This window comes from Triticum urartu, chromosome 5A (genome assembly GCF_056163025.1).
Source record: "Triticum urartu cultivar PI428250 chromosome 5A, HENAU_Tu73, whole genome shotgun sequence".
NCBI lineage: Eukaryota > Viridiplantae > Streptophyta > Magnoliopsida > Poales > Poaceae > Triticum > Triticum urartu.
In genome coordinates, this window is record NC_141877.1 from 34,688,626 (window position 1) to 34,710,972 (window position 22,347).

The 22,347-nt window shown below is 42.8% G+C and overlaps 1 protein-coding gene across 1 annotated transcript; it reads left to right on the forward strand.

Annotated features, from left to right (window-relative positions):
* The first annotated feature begins 6,870 nt into the window (after positions 1 to 6,870).
* LOC125507601 (serine/threonine-protein phosphatase BSL2 homolog) lies at positions 6,871 to 16,748 on the forward strand. Its single transcript, XM_048672135.2, has 21 exons — positions 6,871 to 7,608; positions 8,798 to 8,858; positions 8,996 to 9,074; positions 9,194 to 9,273; positions 9,357 to 9,451; positions 9,554 to 9,653; positions 10,168 to 10,237; positions 10,765 to 10,866; positions 10,976 to 11,057; positions 11,724 to 11,903; positions 13,266 to 13,533; positions 13,654 to 13,888; positions 14,075 to 14,245; positions 14,452 to 14,690; positions 14,791 to 14,875; positions 14,952 to 15,050; positions 15,139 to 15,338; positions 15,418 to 15,493; positions 15,579 to 15,714; positions 15,801 to 15,940; positions 16,032 to 16,748. Exons 1-21 carry the CDS (start codon positions 7,212 to 7,214, stop codon positions 16,119 to 16,121), a joined length of 2,985 nt encoding a protein of 994 aa, XP_048528092.2. The 5' UTR covers positions 6,871 to 7,211; the 3' UTR covers positions 16,122 to 16,748.
* Positions 16,749 to 22,347: the final 5,599 nt, after the last annotated feature.

Sequence of the window (22,347 nt, forward strand, 5' to 3'; positions counted from 1 at the left end):
GAAGTTGAAAATCATCGTAACAAGAAAATAAAGTTTATACGATCTGATCGTGGAGGAGAATATTTGAGTTATGAGCTTGGTCTTCATTTGAAACAATGTGGAATAGTTTCGCAACTCACGCCACCTGAAACACCACAGCGTAAGGGTGTGTCCGAACGTCGTAATCGTACTTTACTAGATAAGGTGCGATCTATGATGTCTCTTACTGATTTACCGCTATCGTTTTGGGGTTATGCTTTAGAGACGGCCGCATTCACCTTAAATAGGGCACCATCAAAATCTGTTGAGACGACGCCTTATGAACTGTGGTTTGGTAAGAAACCAAAGTTGTCGTTTCTGTAAGTTTGGGGCTGCGATGCTTATGTGAAAAAGCTTCAACCTGATAAGCTCGAACCCAAATCGGAGAAATGTGTCTTCATAGGATACCCAAAGGAGACTGTTGGGTACACCTTCTATCACAGATCCGAAGGCAAGACTTTTGTTGCTAAATTCGGAGTTTTTCTAGAGAAGGAGTTTCTCTCAAAAGAAGTGAGTGGGAGGAAAGTAGAACTTGATGAGGTAACTGTACCTGCTCCCTTATTGGAAAGTAGTTCATCACAGAAACCGGTTTCTGCGACACCTACACCAATTAGTAAGGAAGTTAATGATGATGATCATGAAACTTTAGATCAAGTTGTTACTGAACCTCGTAGGTCAACCAGAGTAAGATCCACACTAGAGTGGTACGGTAATCCTGTTCTGGAAGTTATGTTACTAGACCATGACGAACCTACGAACTATGAAGAAGCGATGGTGAGCCCAGATTCCGCAAAATGGCTTGAAGCCATGAAATCTGAGATGGGATCCATGTATGAGAACAAAGTGTGGACTTTGGTTGACTTGCCCGTTGATCGGCAAGCAATTGAGAATAAATGGATCTTCAAGAAGAAGACTGACACTGACGGTAATGTTACTGTCTATAAAGCTCGACTTGTTGCAAAAGGTTTTCGACAAGTTCAAGGGATTTACTACGATGAGACCTTCTCACCCGTAGCGATGCTTAAGTCTGTCCAAATCATGTTAGCAATTGCCGCATTTTATGATTATGAAATTTGGCAAATGGATGTCAAAACTGCATTCCTGAATGGATTTCTGGAAGAAGAGTTGTATATGATGCAACCAGAAGGTTTTGTCGATCCAAAGGGAGCTAACAAAGTGTGCAAGCTCCAGCGATCCATTTATGGACTGGTGCAAGCCTCTCTGAGTTGGAATAAACGCTTTGATAGTGTGATCAAAGCATTTGGTTTTATATAGACTTTTGGAGAAGCCTGTATTTGCAAGAAAGTGAGTGGGAGCTCTGTAGCATTTCTAATATTATATGTGGATGACATATTGTTGATTGGAAATGATATAGAATTTCTGGATAGCATAAAAGGATACTTGAATAAGAGTTTTTCAATGAAAGACCTCGGTGAAGCTACTTATGTATTGGGCATCAAGATCTATAGAGATAGATCAAGACGCTTAATTGGACTTTCACAAAGCACATACCTTGACAAAGTTTTGAAGAAGTTCAAAATGGATCAAGCAAAGAAAGGGTTCTTGCCTGTGTTACAAGGTGTGAAGTTGAGTAAGACTCAATGCTCGACCACTGCATAAGATAGAGAGAAAATGAAAGACGTTCCATATGCTTCAGCCATAGGCTCTATCATGTATGCAATGCTGTGTACCAGACCTAATGTGTGCCATGCTATAAGTCTAGCAAGGAGGTACCAGAGTAATCCAGGAGTGGATCACTGGACAACGGTCAAGAACATCCTAAAATACCTGAAAAGGACTAAGGATATGTTTCTCGTTTATGGAGGTGACAAAGAGCTCATCGTAAACGGTTACGTTGATGCAAGCTTTGACACTGATCTGGACGATTCTAAATCGCAAACCGGATACGTCTTTACATTGAACGGTGGAGCTGTCAGTTGGTGCAGTTCTAAACAAAGCGTTGTGGCGGGATCTACGTGTGAAGCGGAGTACATAGCTGCTTCGGAAGCAGCAAATGAAGGAGTCTGGATGAAGGAGTTCATATCCTATCTAGGTGTAATACCTAGTGCATCGGGCCCAATGAAGATCTTTTGTGACAATACTGGTGCAATTGCCTTGGCGAAGGAATCCAGATTTTACAAGAGAACCAAGCACATCAAGAGACGCTTCAATTCCATCCGGGATTTAGTCCAGGTGGGAGACATAGAAATTTGCAAGATACATACGGATATGAATGTTGCAGACCCGTTGACTAAGCCTCTTCCACGAGTAAAACATGATCAGCACCAAGACTCCATGGGTGTTAGAATCATTACTGTGTAATCTAGATTATTGACTCTAGTGCAAGTGGGAGACTGAAGGAAATATGCCCTAGAGGCAATAATAAGGTTATTATTTATTTCCTTATATCATGATAAATGTTTATTATTCATGCTAGAATTGTATTAACCGGAAACATAATACATGTGTGAATACATAGACAAACAGAATGTCACTAGTATGCCTCTACTTGACTAGCTCGTTGATCAAAGATGGTTAAGTTTCCTAACCATTGACATGGGTTGTCATTTGATTAATGGGATCACACCATTAGGATAATGATGTGATTGACTTGACCCATTCCGTTAGCTTAGCACCCGATCGTTTAGTATGTTGCTATTGCTTTCTTCATGACTTATACATGCTCCTATGACTATGAGATTATGCAACTCCCGTTTACCGAAGGAACACTTTATGTGCTACCAAACGTCACAACGTAACTGGGTGATTATAAAGGTGCTCTACAGGTGTCTCCGAAGGTACTTGTTGGGTTGGCGTATTTCGAGATTAGGATTTGTCACTCCGATTGTCGAAGAGGTATCTCTGGGCCCTCTTGGTAATTCACATCACTTAAGCCTTGCAAGCATTGCAACTAATGAGTTAGTTGCAAGATGATGTATTACAGAACGAGTAAAGAGACTTGCCGGTAACGAGATTGAACTAGGTATTGAGATACCGACGATCGAATCTCGGGCAAGTAACATATCGATGATAAAGGGAACAACGTATGTTGTTATGCGGTTTGACCAATAAAGATCTTCATAGAATATGTGGGAGCCAATATGAGCATCTAGGTTCCGCTATTGGTTATTGACCGGGGACGTGTCTCGGTCATGTCTACATAGTTCTTGAACCCGTAGGGTCCGCACGCTTAACGTTTCGATGACAGTTATATTATGAGTTTATATGTTTTGATGTACCGAAGGTTGTTCGGAGTCCCGGATGTGATCACGGACATGACGAGGAGTCTCGAAATGGTCGAGACATGAAGATTGATATATTGGAATCCTATGTTTGGATATCAGAAGTGTTCCAGGTGAAATCGGGATTTTACCGGAGTACCGGAAGGTTACCGGACCCCCCCCCCCCCCGGGGACTTAATGGGCCTTAGTGGGCCTTGGTGGAAATAGAGGAGAGGCGGCCAGGGCATGGGCCGCGCCCCCTCCCCCCTAGTCCGAATAGGACAAGGAGAGGGGGGCGGCGCCCCCTTCCTTCTTCTCCTCCACCTCTTTCCCCTCTCTCTCCTAGTCCAACAAGGAAAAGGGGGAGTCCTACTCCCGGTAGGAGTAGGACTCCTCCTAGCGCGCCCCTCTCTAGGCCGGCCGCACCCCCCTTGCTCCTTTATATACGGGGGCAGGGGGCACCCCGGAGACACAACAATTGATCGTTTGATCTTTTAGCCGTGTGCGGTGCCCCCCTCCACCATAGTCCACCTCGATAATACTGTAGCGGTGCTTAGGCGAAGCCCTACGTCGGTAGAACATCATCATGGTCACCATGTCGTCGTGCTGACGAAACTCTCCCTCAACACTTGGCTGGATCAGAGTTCGAGGGACGTCATCAGGCTGAACGTGTGCTGAACTCGGAGGTGTCGTACGTTCGGCACTTGATCGGTCGGATCGTGAATACGTACGACTACATCAACCGCGTTGTGCTAACGCTTCCGCTTTCGGTCTACGAGGGTACGTGGACAACACTCTCCCCTCTCGTTGCTATGCATCACCATGATCTTGCGTGTGCGTAGGAATTTTTTTGAAATTACTACGTTCCCCCACAGGGAATGAGTTTTGGTTGCAACATTTCATGTATGTTATCCAATGGTATCAAGCATCAATGAGGACATACAAACAAAGAGTCTAAATAAAAGATATGAATACAAGACCTACAACACACAGAACACACCGATAAAAACAACAGAACACCATACAATACCAAAGAACCCTACATCGAAAACACATGTAATGATGCACCAATTTTCTCTATTCTTGCATGGAACGGACGATGTTGTTCTAGAGCGGTTTATTTAAAGTAAGAGTCATAATCCAAAATAGAAACAAAGCCACAAGGCTTGTGTGAAAATGTATGGAGAAATATTCAAATATAAATACAACAACTCTGTGAATCAATACCACTTGATGTTAATTGTTGTATGTTCACTCACTAGATGGCATTGTACAAGACTTTGACTATCGAAATCGCACCATTTAAAATTGACAAACAATTATATATTCCTTCACTGCTCAATGCTCATAGTGGGTAGTGTGGGAACCAATTCCGGCTAAACTTTTAGCATCCATTAGTAGTAAGCATTGACTTTAATAAGAACCAACACCATAGATTGACTAGTGAGTGAAGGTGGATACGCCTTTAGCCCATCGGGGTCCAACATCAACATTGATGTCATATGTGTCTTTGAGTGAAGGTGGATGTGCCTCTAGCCGGGGTCCAACATCAACATCGATGTCATGTGTGTCTCATCAAGCTGTATCTATCTACTATATCACTAAGCTCCCAAGAATTAGAGACCTATCATTTAATTGAGGATATTGGTTTCGGATTGAGTTCCTAATTTTGACTTGGTCAACAATTTTCAATGATCTCTCTCACTCATGTGAAGTGTTTAATTTTTAATTTGGTTCATGATTTTGACTGGTCAATGATTTCTCAAATGAATCAGTAACAACCAACTTGTCAAATTATACCAGTCTTGCGCATGCTCTCATCACCTAACAAAAAAATGCCAACATGCAACACTATAGCACCAATATGATTTTGGATCGAGCTCCCAATTTTTCACGTGGTCATCAATTTCACAAGGAGCTCTCTCATTCAAGTGAGGTGCTCAATTTTGAATTTGGTTCATGATTTTGACTGGTCAATGATTTCTCAAATCAATCAACAACAACCAACTTATAAAAATACATCAGTCTCGCACCCTCTCATCACCTGACAAAAAATGAATGCCAACAAGCAACATTGTAGCACAAATATAGTACGTGTGATCACTACCGCAAGAAACATCACTCCATACATGTGGGTTAATTTACTAATAATACATAATAACTAGTGATTTCCCCGCGCGTTGCATCAGAAATTCAAATATTTATTTCAAAAGAATTGTGTATGAAGAAAATGACTAAATCAAATGGTACTATTTTTAAATATAGAAATGTTCGTGACTTGCATTGTGTGTAAATAAAGGGTATACATGTACACTAGACCATATCAGTTGCAACAATTAAATCGGGGTAAGTCGTAGCCTTTAGAAAGGAAATAGATTAAATAATGTCTGATTTCTAAAACTTGAACATGAGAATGAAGACTAAAAATAGATATGATTTATTATATTTGATTATTATATAGGTTTAAAATATTTGTAGAATATAAGTGGTATTTCTCATACATGTTGAGAGAAATAAAAGTAATCGGTTTAGTGAAGTAAAATTTGTGCATGTTGAGAGAAATATACACATGTCTAGTAACAAATATCCCTCCGTTCTTAAATATTTGTCTTTTTAGAGATTTCAAATTGACTACCACATACGGATGTATGTAGACATATTTTAGAATGTAGATTCACTCATTTTACTCTGTATGTAGTCACTTGTTGAAATCTCTAGAAAGACAAATATTTAGGAACGGAGGGAGTAATAGACATGCTGATGTAACAAATAATTTGTGCATGTATATGGCTAGAAAAATATTGCTAGTGAAATGCTCGCATGGCACATTTTACGAGGTGAAAGGCTTGCATGTTGAGAAAATTAGAGGCAGTGGGATAAAAAAACATGATGATGTGGTGCATGGCTCAAAAATATTGTTAGTAGATGCTGACATGGCACACTTGGTGAGATGAAAAGGTTTGCATGCTAAGAGAATTATAGGTAACGGGATCAACTATTTAAGTATATAGGATACCCCTAGAAAGAAACTATCAAAACATCACAATATATAAAAGAGAAAAAAAACACTTCACCATCTTCCCCACACACCAAACCAAAATAGTTTATTTTTATAAAATTTCAACAACACCAACCGCTCAGTAAAGCGTGCCCAATCCTTCTAGCTATTCTTGAAATCTCAATTACGTTCAAGCTACGCAAATCGTTTGTGGTTGACCTTTCCGTTTTTCAAAGCCTTATGGTTACAGACTTATTTCATGTTTTCTATAGGCAAACATGAGCGCGATGATGTGCATCGCAGAAGTTGTACCCAATGTCACGAATGTAAATCCCCAAAACAATTGTTGCGTCATTTTTTTTGAAGAAATGCCCATGTGACAATATTCTGGCCAAATAGGCAAGAATTAAGTCCTCTTAAAGAGCCTCATTTTTTTTTGAGACAATTAAAGAGCCTCATTTAAAACAGAGCCAGCAGCGCCAAAACTTTCACACAGCCCACACCAGACCAAATCAAAACGCATTTCTTTTCCTCCTAAAAAAAGATCGCATTTTTCGAATACAAATAGGAGCACAAAAAAAAATCCCTCGCCCTCGCCCACTCCTCCCCTCCTCTCCGCCGTCTCCGTCACTCCCTCCCTCCGCGACAGACATCTTCCGCCCCGGTCCCCGAGCTCCGCCGTTATCCCGCGCCCGCCCCTCCCTCCGTCCCCTCCACCGCCCGCCTCCCCGCCGCCCGCGCGAATTCCCAAATCCCCAGGGGCTCTCGCGCGCTCGCATCCCTCCCTCCCTCCCTCCCACACCTCCCCGCGATCCCATCTCCTCGCGCGGCCGCCGGCGGAGCCTAGGGTTCAGGCGATGGAGGCCGCCGGGGACCGGTGAGCTCCCCTAAAGGCGGCGGCTTGTGTGGCTTCCGTGACCGCGCGGGGGATCTCGAGCTCGCGGGAACCCTAGCTAGGTGCGACGACGGCGGCCATGGACGTGGACGCGCGGATGGCCACGGAGTCGGACTCCGACTCCGACGCCGCCGCCGCGGCGCAGCAGGCCGGCGGCACCGTGAGCGTCCCCGTTAGCGGGACCGAGACCCCCTCCGTGTCGCCGCCGCCCGAGGCTGCGGCGGGCGCAGTAGCTCCTCCGGCGGCGGTGGCGGGGCCGAGGCCGGCCCCCGGGTACACGGTGGTGGACGCGCTGATGGACAAGAAGGAGGACGGGCCGGGGTGCCGCTGCGGGCACACGCTCACGGCCGTGCCTGCCGTCGGGGAGGAGGGCTCGCCGGGCTACATAGGCCAGCGGCTGATCCTCTTCGGCGGCGCCACCGCGCTCGAGGGCAACAACGCCACGCCACCCTCGTCGGCTGGGAGCGCCGGGATCCGTACGGCCCTTTCTACCTGAGCTTTTTCCTTGTTTCAAATGGGTTTGTCGGGTGCTGTAGGGCGGCAGTACTTTCTAGCTTGTGCTGTCTGAGAGCCATAGGTTGAAGGGAATTGGAACACTAGGGACGTAGTTGGTGATCTTGCTTTGGAGTGGGAGGGAGGGAGAAACACGATTTTGAGGGTATGTTCTACTGGGGATAGACGGACTGCAAACTTAGTCTTCCAGTTTCTCATTAAAAGGTAGAATTCAGAGTATTGCTTGCGGCTCTCGCGGGTTTAGGCGGGATTGGGTTGATTAATGATGCTGTGAGAATTTGAGGTGCTACCTTGTTTGGATACTATAATGAGTTGGACATCGATGCGTCATTCGCCGTCTAACTCTGCTCACCTTAATTGGAAGGCTAAATATAGGGATCTTGTATTGTTTGTGGTGTAACATAGCCTGAAGGGAATTGTAACAGTAGCCAATGGTTTAGTTTTTCTTAAAACCTGAACCGTAGAACTTCTACGATTTAGTTGGTAATCTTGCTTTGAGTGGGAGAGAGGGAAAAATAAATCAATTTTGGGAGGGAATGTTCTGTTGGGGATAGAAACTACGTAGGACAGATTGTGAATTTAGTGGTCCAGTGTCTCATTAAGAGGTGGAATTCAGAGTGTTGGCTGCTTGGTGCTCTTCGGGGTTTAGGCGGGATTCGGTTAATTAATGATGCTGTGAGAATTTGAGGTGCTACCTTGTTTGGGAAGTAATAACGAGTTGAAAATTAAGGCGTTATATTGCCGTGTGATTCTCTGCTCACGCTTTTAATTGGATGGCTAAATATAGTGCTCTTATATCGGTTGAGGCGCCAAACTTAGTACTCCGAATGTGAGTACAATTAAATTCCACTCACGAGATCTTGGTCTCTGTGATGCCTGCCCTACTTGTGTTGTCACGTTAGAATTGTTTTAACGTGTTAGAAATAGTACACTATGGTCTCAAACTGGAAATGTTGATTTGAACTTTTATGTGTCCGTACTCTTTATGGAGGTCAAACAAAGGATGAAATAAATTGCTCAAAACCCATACTTAGAGGTGTTGGAGGATCTTAGCTGGTTGGAAGGAAACTTGGTTTATTTAACTCCTTTACTTGAACATGTCTGACTGGTTGTACATACAATTGATTTGCTTAACGATCTCCTTGATGGCAGGTCTTGCTGGTGCCACCGCAGATGTTCACTGTTACGATGTGCTATCAAATAAATGGACCAGGTACTGTTTTGTATTTTTCAGTTTGGTGCTTCAGTGCTGTGTATTACTCCTTCTCCTAAGTTTTTTTATAGATCCCACAGCCTTTTCTGGCTTAGTATAGTTATTAGTTCTGATATACCACAACACAATGTTGTTAGGCTTACTCCACTTGGTGAACCTCCTTCACCAAGAGCTGCACATGTAGCAACTGCTGTTGGAACCATGGTGGTCATTCAGGTACTTTACACCTCTGTTTTCTTTTTGCTTTACATTAGTAGGTGCATCATTTTTTATCAGGTCAGTGCCAATATAAAACTAATTATAATTTCCCTTTCTCATTGTTTTCTGCGATGCAGGGTGGTATAGGCCCTGCTGGTTTATCTGCAGAGGACCTTCATGTTTTGGATCTTACACAACAACGTCCGCGATGGCACAGGTGTTTTTCACTTCACTATAATTTCATTTCAGAAAAATACTTTTGCTACCATCTGTGCTGAGGGTTCTAAGCCTTCTATGCAGAGTCGTGGTTCAAGGGCCTGGTCCTGGTCCACGATACGGACATGTCATGGCCTTGGTTGGGCAGCGATTCTTGTTGACCATTGGCGGAAATGATGGTAGACAATTTTCTTATGTGCTTATATGGCCTAGAATCGTAGCTTCTTGCAGATTGTTCCATCCTAATTGGTTTCAATACTAACAATACATACTTATTTCAGGAAAGCGTCCCCTGGCAGACGTTTGGGCCCTTGATACTGCAGCAAAGCCATATGAATGGAGGAAACTTGAACCAGAAGGCGAAGGGCCGCCTCCATGCATGTAAGTGAAAGCCTTCTCCTTTTGACTGTAGTTAGATTAATGAGAGAGAAATTTTTCTATGGTGGCATTGTCTTGGAATCTTGCAGTAATTATTAGCAAGCTGCTGTTAGTGGTGATGATGAGTTAGCTTTTGTGCATGCTACCTTGCCTTTATTAATTATAACTACAAGGCTCTCAGCAGTCCCATTACACTTAGGTTTGCAGTGCAGTGCTTTATTTTGCTCTGGTAAATATGGAAAATCTTCGTCATATATTACTCATTGCAATTGTTATTTTCCAAAGCACTCGCCAGCCAAAAGTGTTTTCAGGTTTGTTAAGTTGTCTTGTATGAGAAACATCACAAATCTAAATAGAACCTTTTGCTATCTACTGTACTTCAGAGTTTGTTATTTGCTGCAATGAAACCTCACATTTAAGTAGCTGCAAGATATTTTTGTATGTTGCTGAAAGCAGAGTTGACTCTAGTTTTTTTATCCTTGTGCTGACTGTAGTCTTGTATAATGTTGTTGCTCAGGTATGCAACTGCAAGTGCCCGCTCTGATGGTCTTCTTTTGCTCTGTGGTGGGAGGGACACTAATAGTGTGGTAAGTGACATACTACTTGGCAGTAAGTTCTTCAAGAGTATGGAGTGCAATTTATGTATTACTGATTGCGTATATTTAGTTATTTGACCATTTTGTTAATTTTCTTGTAATAGGAATATATGGTATCTATTTCACTGCTCGTAGTTTTTAGGTTCAAAACTGCCATAAGTCACAACAAGGGCTCATGCACTTTTCTCGTATAAGTGATAGTCAGAAGCACCGCATGCTTGTACAGAGTCACCGGCGGTCATTCTTTTACATGCATGTACTCCTTTGCAGCATAGGATTAGTGAGTCCATCATGATTTTTTACTGTGCACACTTTAGTCAGTTCACTTGTTAAATCATGCCCTTTAAACAATTTTGGATCAGAATCTGAAACAACCTTTTCAGGGTCCTTTTGGGATTACAGTATTTTACTGTTAGTTTTTAGAGGCAGTGATTTCTGTTATTAATGTCTTCTAAATTTGTGCTCCAGCGTACTCTTCACAGCTAACAATATGCTTTTTTTTTGGCTAAAATCATCAGCCTCTGTCAAGTGCGTACGGTCTTGCAAAGCATAGGGATGGGCGCTGGGAGTGGGCAATTGCCCCTGGTGTGTCTCCATCACCCAGATATCAACATGCAGCTGTAAGTTGCCATTTTTTCCTGCTGGTTTGATTTGTTTGTTTAATTTTGATATTGATCTCACTTTATTGTTGGTGCAATGCAATATTGCTATTTCATTTTCATGCTTTAGGTTTTTGTCAATGCACGACTTCATGTCTCAGGAGGGGCTCTTGGAGGCGGTCGCATGGTAGAAGACTCCTCTAGTGTGGCAGGTTCTATTTTTAGAACTTTGAAGTTATTACCATTTTATTTATTACTCCCTCCGGTCCATTTTAATTGTCTTGATTTAGTACAGCTTTGTACTAAATCTTTCTTCCGTTGGTAACTAAAAGAAATGGATCTTAGTTTATTTGGCTGTAATGTGCAGGAAGATAATTTTGAATGAATTAGTTTCTTAGATTATATATTTGACTATGCTGAACTTCATCTCGCCTCCCTGTTGATACATAAAAAGGGCAGCCCCAGTGCATGTAGCTCCCGCTTGCGCAGGGTCTGGGGAAGGGTCCGACCACTTTGGGTCTATTGTACGCAGCCTTTCCCTACATTTCTGCAAGAGGCTGTTTCCAGGACTTGAACCCGTGACCTCATGGTCACAAGGCAGCAGCTTTACCACTGCGCCAAGGCTCCCTGTTGATACATACGGCCTTTTTTTTCCTCAATGTTTTTTTTTTGAGTGAACTCAATGGTTTTCACTATTTACCAAACATGGAAAGATGCATGCTGTTACTGGTTATATGTGCAGCACATATATCCCTTTTATGGAAGTAGATAGATGTTATGTTCAAATACTTGATATTTTCAGCATTGACCACTTGGTTGATGTTCAAATGCATTACTATTTCCAATCCTTATTTGTTGTGCCATTCTGTCATTCTTAGTGTTGGACACTGCTGCTGGAGTTTGGTGTGACACAAAATCAGTAGTTACAACTCCAAGGACAGGAAGATATAGTGCAGATGCAGCGGGCGGTGAGGCTTCTGGAGAGCTTACACGAAGGTGCAGGCATGCAGCTGCTGCGGTTGGTGATATGATATTCATTTATGGAGGTTTACGGGGAGGTAAACACCTCAGTTTCTAAGCCTCTTCTTACTCCCGACATACATGAATTTTCCTATGTTGTCCTGCAAGTTCTGTTCCTACGGTGGAATGTGGAATTGTCCTATTGAAGCAAAATGTTCGCTAAACCAGTGGTTGCAAATTTACGAAGGGCAGCATGCTAAAATTACCATTCGGGCTTTAGATGTCTGAACTTACTTCACAGGGGTGGCCATTTCTTACGAATTTGTAGTTTAGTTAGTTATATGCAATTTACCTGTTCTGCTTCCTGTTTGCTGAGTGTAAATTCTGTTTATGGGGAGCTATATTGCTAGTTTATCCAGATTAACTGAAGTAACTGATCACTGATATATATGAGATGCTGATCAGTTAAAATGACACATTCATTTGAAATGGTTTTGCTTGTTTACAAATTCTTACTCAGATTTAGTACAGAATGGTCGATAACCTTCGAGAACATGTGATTTTTTATTTCTCAGTGACTTACTGTGTTTTGTTAAATCATGTTAGTACTTGGTAGTTCTCTTGTGCATGAAGCTTAGATATTGGGATCTTCCTGTGGGATAGCAAAGTCGCATGGTTGGTTGATGTTGTAAACAATTCAGCCATGTGATTGCGTTATTCACAAAATGTTGTCATTCCAGTGTTCGTCCATTGAGGCATCTTTACTTGTATGCTGGTGATGATATTCCTTCTAAGCCTTTTCTTTGTTAGGAAAACAGTAGGAACATCCAGTATTAGGCAATCAGCACATAGTTAGATTTTACATTAATATGATTCAAGCCTCCTGTTCTCAATGTAAATTACCGCAGCGAAGTGTTAACTTTGGCACCCACATTTCTTCTTGAAATTTGGCATCTGAGTTAGCAGAGTCAGAAGACCCCCAATTCGAACCCGTACACCTTATTATGGCCAAATCTCACCAATTTTGGCAACATCGGGAAGCATTATTTCAACAAGCATGTTTTTCTCATTTATAGAAATCTAGAAAAGCCAACTCCATAAATCTGTGTTGGTTACCTGTTTAGAGGTCAGTAGAAGTGCTGCTTCTGAATGATTGGAATTTGGAAGCTGGTACAAGCAAGTCTTTAAAACTGTGTCCAGGATTGGTTTCAAATCCTGCTCAGAAGTGACCACACACATAATTGCTATTCCTTGCACAGTGCATTTCAATAAAGTGCAGCGTAGCTATCTTATAATTTATCTTTGTTGTTTGTTTACTTTGTTGATTTTGTTTGTGGAGTAGCTGGGAAGAATCGTTTTTTTTTTCATTTCTTTAACATTTCCTTCAGTTTCGAAGTACATAGGTGCTCATTAGTTTTCTTTCTATTGATGCAATAATTCATATGTAATTGCTACCACAGGTGTGTTGCTAGACGACCTTCTTGCTGCAGAAGATCTTGCTGCTGCTGAAACAACAAGTGCAGCTAACCATGCAGCTGCAGCTGCCGCTAACATGCAAGCTGGAGGAACACCTGGCAGATTTGCTTACAATGATGAACAAACAGGGCAAACAACTACAGAAACAACTGCTGATGGAGCTGTGGTTCTTGGAACCCCAGTTGCACCTCCTGTTAATGGGGATGTGTATACTGATATCAGCCCTGAGAATGCAGTGATCCAGGGACAGAGGTTTGCATTATTTCTGTTCTAGACTCATGCTGTCCATCTTTCTTTGCATGGGTCTTCTGTTCATATTAAATGTGAGCTATATTGAGACGTGTGTTTCAAATCTTTTTATTGTGTGTGTAGGAGATCGAGCAAAGGTGTTGATTATTTGGTTGAAGCATCTGCTGCAGAGGCTGAGGCAATCAGTGCGACTTTGGCTGCTGTAAAGGCCAGGCAAGTTAATGGTGAGATGGAGCATTCACCTGACTCTCCAGACGCCACACAAAGCGGGAAGCTAAATTCAAGCCTTATCAAACCAGATTTTGCTCTTGCAAACAATTCAACACCACCTCCCGGGGTTCGGTTACACCATAGAGCAGTGAGTAGAAAATACAATTAGTCTGAGCTTTGTATCCTTATTAATTCTATGTCCTTCTGTTTATTTATTTTTCTTGGTGGATTATCCTCCGACTGACAGCAATATATTATATCTTAGAGGTTGTCCTCTGAACAGTTTAGCTCAAGTTGCTTGATGGCATGCTTGATGACATTTTTCTTTTTGCAGGTTGTGGTAGCAGCAGAAACAGGAGGTGCCTTAGGTGGCATGGTTAGGCAGCTGTCAATTGATCAGTTTGAAAATGAAGGAAGAAGGGTTATCTATGGCACTCCTGAGAATGCAACTGCAGCTAGAAAATTACTGGATCGACAAATGTCTATTAATAGCGTGCCCAAAAAGGTATTCTACTCTGCAGAAACCAAGTTATCTGTCAAAAACAAGACATGCTAGAAGTACTTTATTGTAGATTTGAAGAATCTGTATGATAAAAGGTTATATAGTACACCCTCCATTTTTGTGTGAGAGATGCGGGTATATAGATGAAACTTATTTAGAGAGAGATTTCTAATTTGCCTTAAAATTCTACTCTTGGGTCATTCAACCAGGTAATTGCCTCTCTCTTGAAACCCCGTGGTTGGAAGCCCCCTGTACGAAGGCAATTCTTCTTGGACTGTAATGAGATTGCAGATCTATGTGATAGTGCCGAAAGGATATTTTCAAGTGAACCAAGTGTCATAAAGCTTAAAGCTCCTATTAAGATATTTGGTGATTTGCATGGTCAATTTGGTGACCTAATGCGCTTATTCGATGAGTATGGTGCTCCCTCAACAGCAGGAGATATTGCGTGAGTATTTTTTTTTCACCCTTTCCTATTTTGAGGATTTGTTACTATCTTGTCAGAGACTTTGTTGATGATCTCACATGTATCTTTTTTGAAATTTCAGTTACATTGATTATCTCTTCTTGGGAGACTATGTTGATCGTGGTCAACATAGTTTGGAGACTATTACTCTTCTCCTTGCACTGAAGGTAGTAACTATCATGCTGTGAGCGTACCATTAGTTTTTTTTTTGAATTGTGATGCCAAGCTCACTGTGCAATTCAGGTTGAATATCCTCACAATGTACATTTGATTCGAGGGAATCATGAGGCAGCAGATATCAATGCGCTGTTTGGGTTCCGGATAGAGTGCATAGAGCGAATGGTAATGGTTCATCTTTTCATATTACATGTCTGATGTCGCTACGCTTTTATTGCGTGCCTAAATCACTGTTCTCTGGTTTAAAAATTAGGGTGAGCGGGATGGAATCTGGACCTGGCATCGCGTTAATAGGTTATTTAATTGGCTTCCTTTGGCTGCCCTAATAGAGAAGAAAATAATCTGCATGCATGGTGGTATTGGGCGTTCCATTAACCACATAGAGCAAATTGAAAATCTTCAAAGACCGATTACCATGGAAGCAGGCTCAGTTGTTCTAATGGATCTTTTATGGTTAGCAATTTAACTGCTCTTCTTTTATCACACTATTATTGCAAGATCCTCATTCAATATTTTTTTAATTGTTATAAAGGTCGGATCCAACTGAGAATGACAGTGTTGAAGGACTCAGACCAAATGCTCGGGGCCCAGGTCTTGTCACCTTCGGGGTAAGCACCATCTGTGTTTTGATTAGATCTTTTCTCCATGTTGGTTCCTGTGGCCTATGAAAACTAAGATGCACTGTTACCACAGCCTGACCGTGTTATGGAGTTCTGCAACAACAATGACCTACAGTTAATTGTGCGAGCACACGAGTGTGTGATGGATGGCTTTGAGCGTTTCGCCCAAGGTCACTTGATCACCCTCTTCTCGGCAACAAACTACTGTGGTATGGATATGTTATTCTTGCATAGTTTATTCTTGTCATCCCTTGCAGTTGGACTGGCCCCATTTGCTCATACGTTATATGCACAGGTACGGCAAACAACGCAGGTGCAATCTTAGTTCTGGGAAGGGATCTTGTGGTTGTCCCAAAACTCATTCATCCTTTGCCACCTGCCATTACATCTCCTGAGACATCCCCGGAGCATCATATTGAGGACACATGGATGCAGGTAGGCTGCTTTATTGAAAGACATTGATGTATTTGCACGAGGTCATAACGTTGTTTGCCCACTTCTAACTACCATCTTGTGTTAAAACCAGGAACTAAACGCCAACAGGCCACCAACTCCAACCAGGGGCCGCCCTCAAGCAGCTAACAATGACCGAGCAGGCCCTCTTTCATGGATATAGCAGCTTCGTGCCATGCTGAAGCAATCTGTTCCAAGTCTCCGTCAGTGGGTTCTGGCTATATTTATCAATTTTGCCCATAGGCGGATGATCTTATACCCAGGTGACATGCTATCCCAAAACAATGGCAACAGGAAATCTTTTGCGGGGATCATCTAAGCTTAGCGATCTGAGGGCAAAGGCAGAGAAGTTTTGCCGATCACCGCGGACAGAGCTCTCCAAGTTTTTCCCTAAACATGACAAGTAGAGGAGCCGACCATCGGCTTACCGATAGATCCTGCCTGCTAGGCTTCACCTGTACATATGCTCAGATGCCAGCCGGCAGATAGGTGGGGTGTATGTTGTTTTGTCGACAGATTGGAGGGGGCAGAAGGGGATGATAGTGTTATTGTACTAGGTATTCTTTCCCTGTGTCTAGTTTCTTTTTCCCAACATGTTGCAAAGTAATGGAGTGGCCAAAGGAGGAGTAAACTTTATTTGATGGGGGCCTGTCTGTCAGCCCTTGTAAAATAGTGGTATTCACCTGTTTGTGTTATCACAGTGCCCCCTCACTGTAATTTCTGACTCTGCTGCTTGTGTACAATACCATTCTTTTTTCTGTTTAAAGGTTTTTGGTGGTGGTGAGCACAATTGGTGATTTAATTTAATTTATTGTAGGAGCTGTCCAGTTTTTACATCTTTGTTGTGTTTATATTGGTGGATGGGGTTTTACCGGTTCTTTTTAGCCTTGGACAATTCTGATAGGAAACAACTTTGGCACTGCAGAAGTATTTATATTTGTAATGATGTTAGTAGATATCAAAACCAAACCTTGTCATGGAAATTCTGTTTATGTCGAGTGCTGTATATTCTGGCAAAATATCATTGGGAAAATCTGAATCTATGCAGATTTACATTTTTACTGAATTAGCAAACATGTGAGAACTCTAAAAGTTGACTCTTTTTTTCTTCTCAAAATAATGTAGGTATGTTATAAAGATCCGTGTTTGTCTATGGCACATCATAGTTATTGCACATGTAAGTGAAACGATTAAGCATGAAAAGGAAATGAAAAAGCAAAAAGAACTACCCGCACAAATCTCCATGTAATATTAATGACATAGAACTCAGATATGCAATACTTATAGCACATTTAGATATGCTTTAGCAAAATTGTAAAGATTCACTAGACATACAAAGCACACTAAATATAATGAAAGTTACATTAAGGTTTCTAGATCGACCACCGAACTAGCCTCCAACGTATGTGCCCCTAAGGACTAGCGCTCAGAACTGTAATGGTCGTAGTTAAACCCTTGAATCAATCTAATGAACTTGACACCAAATCTTGCATTGCGTACGTACGGCGAGAAACTCTAACCTCGCCGTCTCAAGGACTTGACAGGAATTTATATCGGAACTTGGTCTAATCTGTCCCAACAGACGAATTTTTGGTGTATTAGAGCCTGGAAGACCGACTCGAAGATGAAGCGTCGCCCTTGCAAGGGCTAAACTCCTAGCCTATCTACTAGTCAGAGCTGAGGCACCAGGCCCTCCCTGCCATTGGTCGTCGGAGTGGCAGGCGCGGGGAGGGAGGAAGACTTTGCCCTAGTCGCGTTGCAAAGTTAACTCTCTTTAACTAATAAAGGTTGTTTTTTTCACTGAAAAAACGAGAGTGATGCTTTAGGTTTTGCAAGGGCACGAGTGAGCAATTTTCACAAACAATCTCTATACATACTTGAGTACTTAGTTTAAAAAAAATCATATTGTAAAATTATTTGTAATGAGTATCTAACAAATCCAAATAATTGTTTACAATTAGCGAAGAAAAAATATATAAATTGATTGTGGCGTTTTTTTATGTAAAAGACAAACTATTTCCTTGATCCAGATTATATGTACTTTAGGACATTGACATAGTTTCCTACAAGGTTTTTGACCATTAGTTTAATTGTGTACAACGATGTCGTCTCACATATATGAATAAACATACACACAAAAGAACATTTTATGATAAATTCAATAATACTGATTTGATGCTTGTGGATGCTACTTTCTTGTCCCGACATTGAACTTCAGTAGTAGCAACATCCAGTGGCGGAGGACGGAAAAAAATTAAGATGGGGCGGACCTTGCATAGACAACCATCGCACCAACACGCCACCCAACAACAGCCACTAGCAATGCCATGGTTGTTTGTCTTAGCGACGACCGCCCATAGTGGTCACTATTGTTAGGGTTGGTTGCTTGCTCACTTGGTGAGAGTGACGGAGTTCGATTGAAGCAATCCGGGGGCAAAAAACTAAATTTGGCACCATGAAATAACTTTGTCATTTATAACTACACAAAAATATCTTATAAAATTCACAAAAAGTTACCACGTACAAAAAAGTACGAAAAAAGCTCAATTTCTTGGAAAAAAAACTATAATTTAAACTCAATGCTTAACAATCAAACATGAAATGAATCGCATATAGAAATGCTTCAATTTAGTTCAACAATACATATATGAATACATACATCGGGACTGCACACACAACCATTTTCTTCAATTAAATTTAAGTTCAATGCACGGGGAGTTCTGGCAAAATTACCTAGGATGAAAAGTTCAATTCATTGTCACATAAGCAGATAAGCTCCTGCACAAGCTAGCTATACGTCACCCAAAACCTGGAGCCAAGCAGCGGTTCTAATGTCCCCTCATGGTCGTATCTAATAAAATTTCCAACCGGTGATGCATTGTAAGAAAATTGCCAAGCACCAATAGACGAGGCAGCTAGACAGAGAACGGCACAACCGCACGGCTGTGAATGGCGGCAGGCGGCTGCAGCTCGGCGACCGGGACTCGCGAAGAATGGCAGTAGGGCCAAGATCAGGGGAGTGGGGAGACCGGGACGGTGGCAGGTGAGCAGCTGATTAGGCAGGCGGCAGGCGGCGCTCGCGTTGGAGCTCCATACAACATGCCCTTCTTTTATCTATTTTTTTTTTAGAACGAAGACTTAAGGAGAGCCCGACTTTGAATTAATAAAGTCATTAACCGGCCAGGATTATAACCTTTATCTATTCTGAAAAGGAGAACCACACGTGCATGTACGTGGATGCCGGATTGCCAGTGTACGCAGCGATGTAGCGTACAAGTACTCCCTTCGATTTTTATTTAGTCCGCGTATTAGCTTTGGTCAAAGTCAAGCTTTGCAAACTTTGACAGAGTTTAGAAACAAAAATATTAACCTATACCATAACAAATCAACACCATTAGATTTATTATTGTATGTACTTTCACATTATATAGATTTGTTATAGTAAATATTTATATCGTTTTCTATAAACTTGGTCAAAGTTTACGAAGTTTGACTTCAGTCAACTCTAATATGCAGAGTAAATAAAAACGGAGGGAGTATATCGAGTCTTGCGCGGAATCAAGATAGGGCGGGCGCCCAACCTCGCCCTACCGGGTCCTCCGCCTGTAGCAACATCTAGTGTGCCATTGACTCCTCGTGGACTGGATTGTATTTTCATTTTTCTTCCTCTGATCTTTGTTATAATTTTAGTGTTCGATTAATATGCAGTTTCGGCTAAAAATACAATAGACTGGGCTTTTTGAGAAGCGTTCGCAGCACCACTTGTTGGTTGCAGCGAGGCTCCTCTTTTATTCTTGATCTTGTATTAGCGGATTGTAATCATCCAGTTGTGGAACAAAGCTCCCTTTTACCCTGAAAAAGAAGATGTGGTAATCCACTCAAATTACCAAGCCATGCAAGCAGTCACTATGAGTCACCTCATGGTAAGATTTGAGTGGCTAGTGAAGTGGGAGAAGGAAGTCATTCTACCAGCGAGAGGGAGAGAGCGTGGCCGCGGAAGGTGCGGTAGTGAGAGGTGAAGGAGACCCCATGAGCGGCGGAGGGGACCCTACGCGGCGCTCCGCTCTGCCTCAAACATCTCTCCTCCCTTGCTCCTTATCTTCCTCCCAACAGATAGCTCCCGACTCTCAAGTTCCCGCACACAGCCAATGGACGACACACACCTCTCCTCCTTCCTTCTGGCACTACAACCAACTGTTGTAGCACCATTGCGACAGTGGTGGCATGCTGCTTCCCAACGGCTGCTTGGAAATGTAAGATTTGGCTATTTTGGTGGCAATCAGGCGTGGATAGAAATGTACCAACATGAGTTCCACCATAAATTCAAGGAGAGACCCCTCTTGATAATGCGGCTTTCCTAAGTCTCAAATGAAACCGAAAAACCTTTGAGTCTTCGAAGAACCGACACCTTTTCCCTTTTGAATTACGAGGCCATCCATCTCCCTCAATAACCACTGAGCAACCAATGTCCTCAGCTAACTTGATAACCGACATTAGTGCTCACTAACTCCATTATCATCAAAAGCGATATGAGGACACAAATTCCCAAAGGCCCTTCCCCTGCGCCAGACCGAACATCGTCGAGGTAAATAGAGACCTCATTCCAACACGCCATCGCCACCACCACTTCATTGATGTTGCTGGCGAAACAAAACCTAAGGAGAAAAAACCTGGAATTGACGAACGGGTCCCCACTCCTCTTTCCGCCGATGAGGACACTAGACGGGAGGGGGGCGATGCGGTAGCCAGGGGGGGCTTGCTAGTGGCAACTAGGCTTGAGAGGGGCTGAGTTGGGTTTTTTTTTTGTTGTCAATTGATTATTATTATTCCACGTATGATAATTTTTGATGTAAAGAAGAGATAATAGGGGTGAGGGGAGAGAATAAAATTGACCCTTGGTCAAGTGCATCCATAAGGTAGAATCCTTCACCCCCTCCACTTGACCACATCATTTTAAACTGCCTTTATATAATGTGCTATTATCCAGCGAGACAACATACAGACACAAAAAGTATACATTTCATACCGCACGACTCCTAGCCCTCTCTCGTGACTTTTCCTCGATCTAGGGTTCCCACACCACCATCCATCCTCTGTTGGTAGATTGCCGGCCTTTTCCTCCTCGAGTGGCTCTATCGGCTCCATTGGTGGGGTGTGCACTGAGGTCACGATCTACTAATGAGAGTTGTAGTTTATTCCATCTTAAGGCATTAGGTAGGTTTCACTTATCCGTTGCCCCGACTCTTCTAGTGTTGGTGTTCAAAATTGATTCCCCCGCCTGCTACTTAGGGCCCGTTCGGATGTCTGCTGGCTTCCAACTTCCCGAGAAGCCCACGAGAAGCCAGCCGAACGGAATCGCTCCGAGAATCTGGCTCCTGGAGAACGAGCAGCAGGCAGTGCAATTTTTGGGAGCAGCCTCAGCCCAGCTTCGAAAAAACGAGAAGTAGGAGTTGTAGGAAATTACACTCGATTGCCCTCCCGAAGTGGACGCTGGAACCGTTTTCTCTCATGACCGACCCTCGAACCGTTTTCTCCCGCGAGAAGCCAGCTCGCCCAGCCGAACGCGAGAAGCCAGCAGGCCCAGCTCCCGCGAGAATCTGGCTCGTTTCGGAAGCTGGAGAGCTTCCGAACGGGCTCTTAGTCCTAGGCGGTGCATGCGTTGTTGACTTAGATCGGGTGGACATGTAGGTCTTCACTGTCCGCCACTTTGGTCCTTTCGACGACGATGCTTAATAAGGCCTCTTTCGGCTTTCTTCTCTAGCTTTGATCGTGTGTGCACCATCAGATCTAACAACTATTTTTGAAGGGACATGTTTTGCCTTTTGCTCCAGGGAAGCGGCGGTAATTGCTGTGTCTTTGCTTATGTAGCAATGACATTGATTTGGTTATCTCGTTGACTCGTGTGGACATCTAGGTTTGATCGACACAACATGTACCCTTTCTTTTTTTTCAAGCCGTGGATCCTTCAGCATCGACATCGCCACCACTTCTCGCCCCCCGCATGGATTCACTTTCTTGTTCCGGCGACGACACGGAACTCCGGCAACAGAAGGCATCCACGCACCATCGGTACGTGTGCGATGGTGAGGGGTGGAGGGCTCCCCATGGACCGGATTGCATTTTCCTCTTCTTTTGATGATCTTCTTTGGGTTTGTCCGGGTGCATGAGGTATTGCACGTCTAAATGACTCAATCAAGCATAAAAAGGTAAAAAAGAAAAACACACACGAATCGATTCGCGTACGATGAATCAATGACATAGGACTTTAGCAAAACTGATTTTCTTATGATGAAAGTGTTGGATTGATATGCTTGTAGGGTGGTAATCCACTCATCATCAAATTACCAATCCAAGCAGTGCTTGTGGTAAGATGTTTGTGGCTGGCGAGG

Excerpts from the sequence above, each read along its gene's own strand:
- LOC125507601 (XM_048672135.2), top strand. The coding sequence starts at position 7,212 with ATGGACGTGGACGCGCGGATGGCCACGGAGTCGGACTCCGACTCCGAC. Across the intron at positions 8,859-8,995 it reads CTATCAAATAAATGGACCAG|GCTTACTCCACTTGGTGAAC; the intron begins GTACTGTTTTGT and ends CAATGTTGTTAG. Across the intron at positions 9,274-9,356 it reads CAACGTCCGCGATGGCACAG|AGTCGTGGTTCAAGGGCCTG; the intron begins GTGTTTTTCACT and ends CCTTCTATGCAG.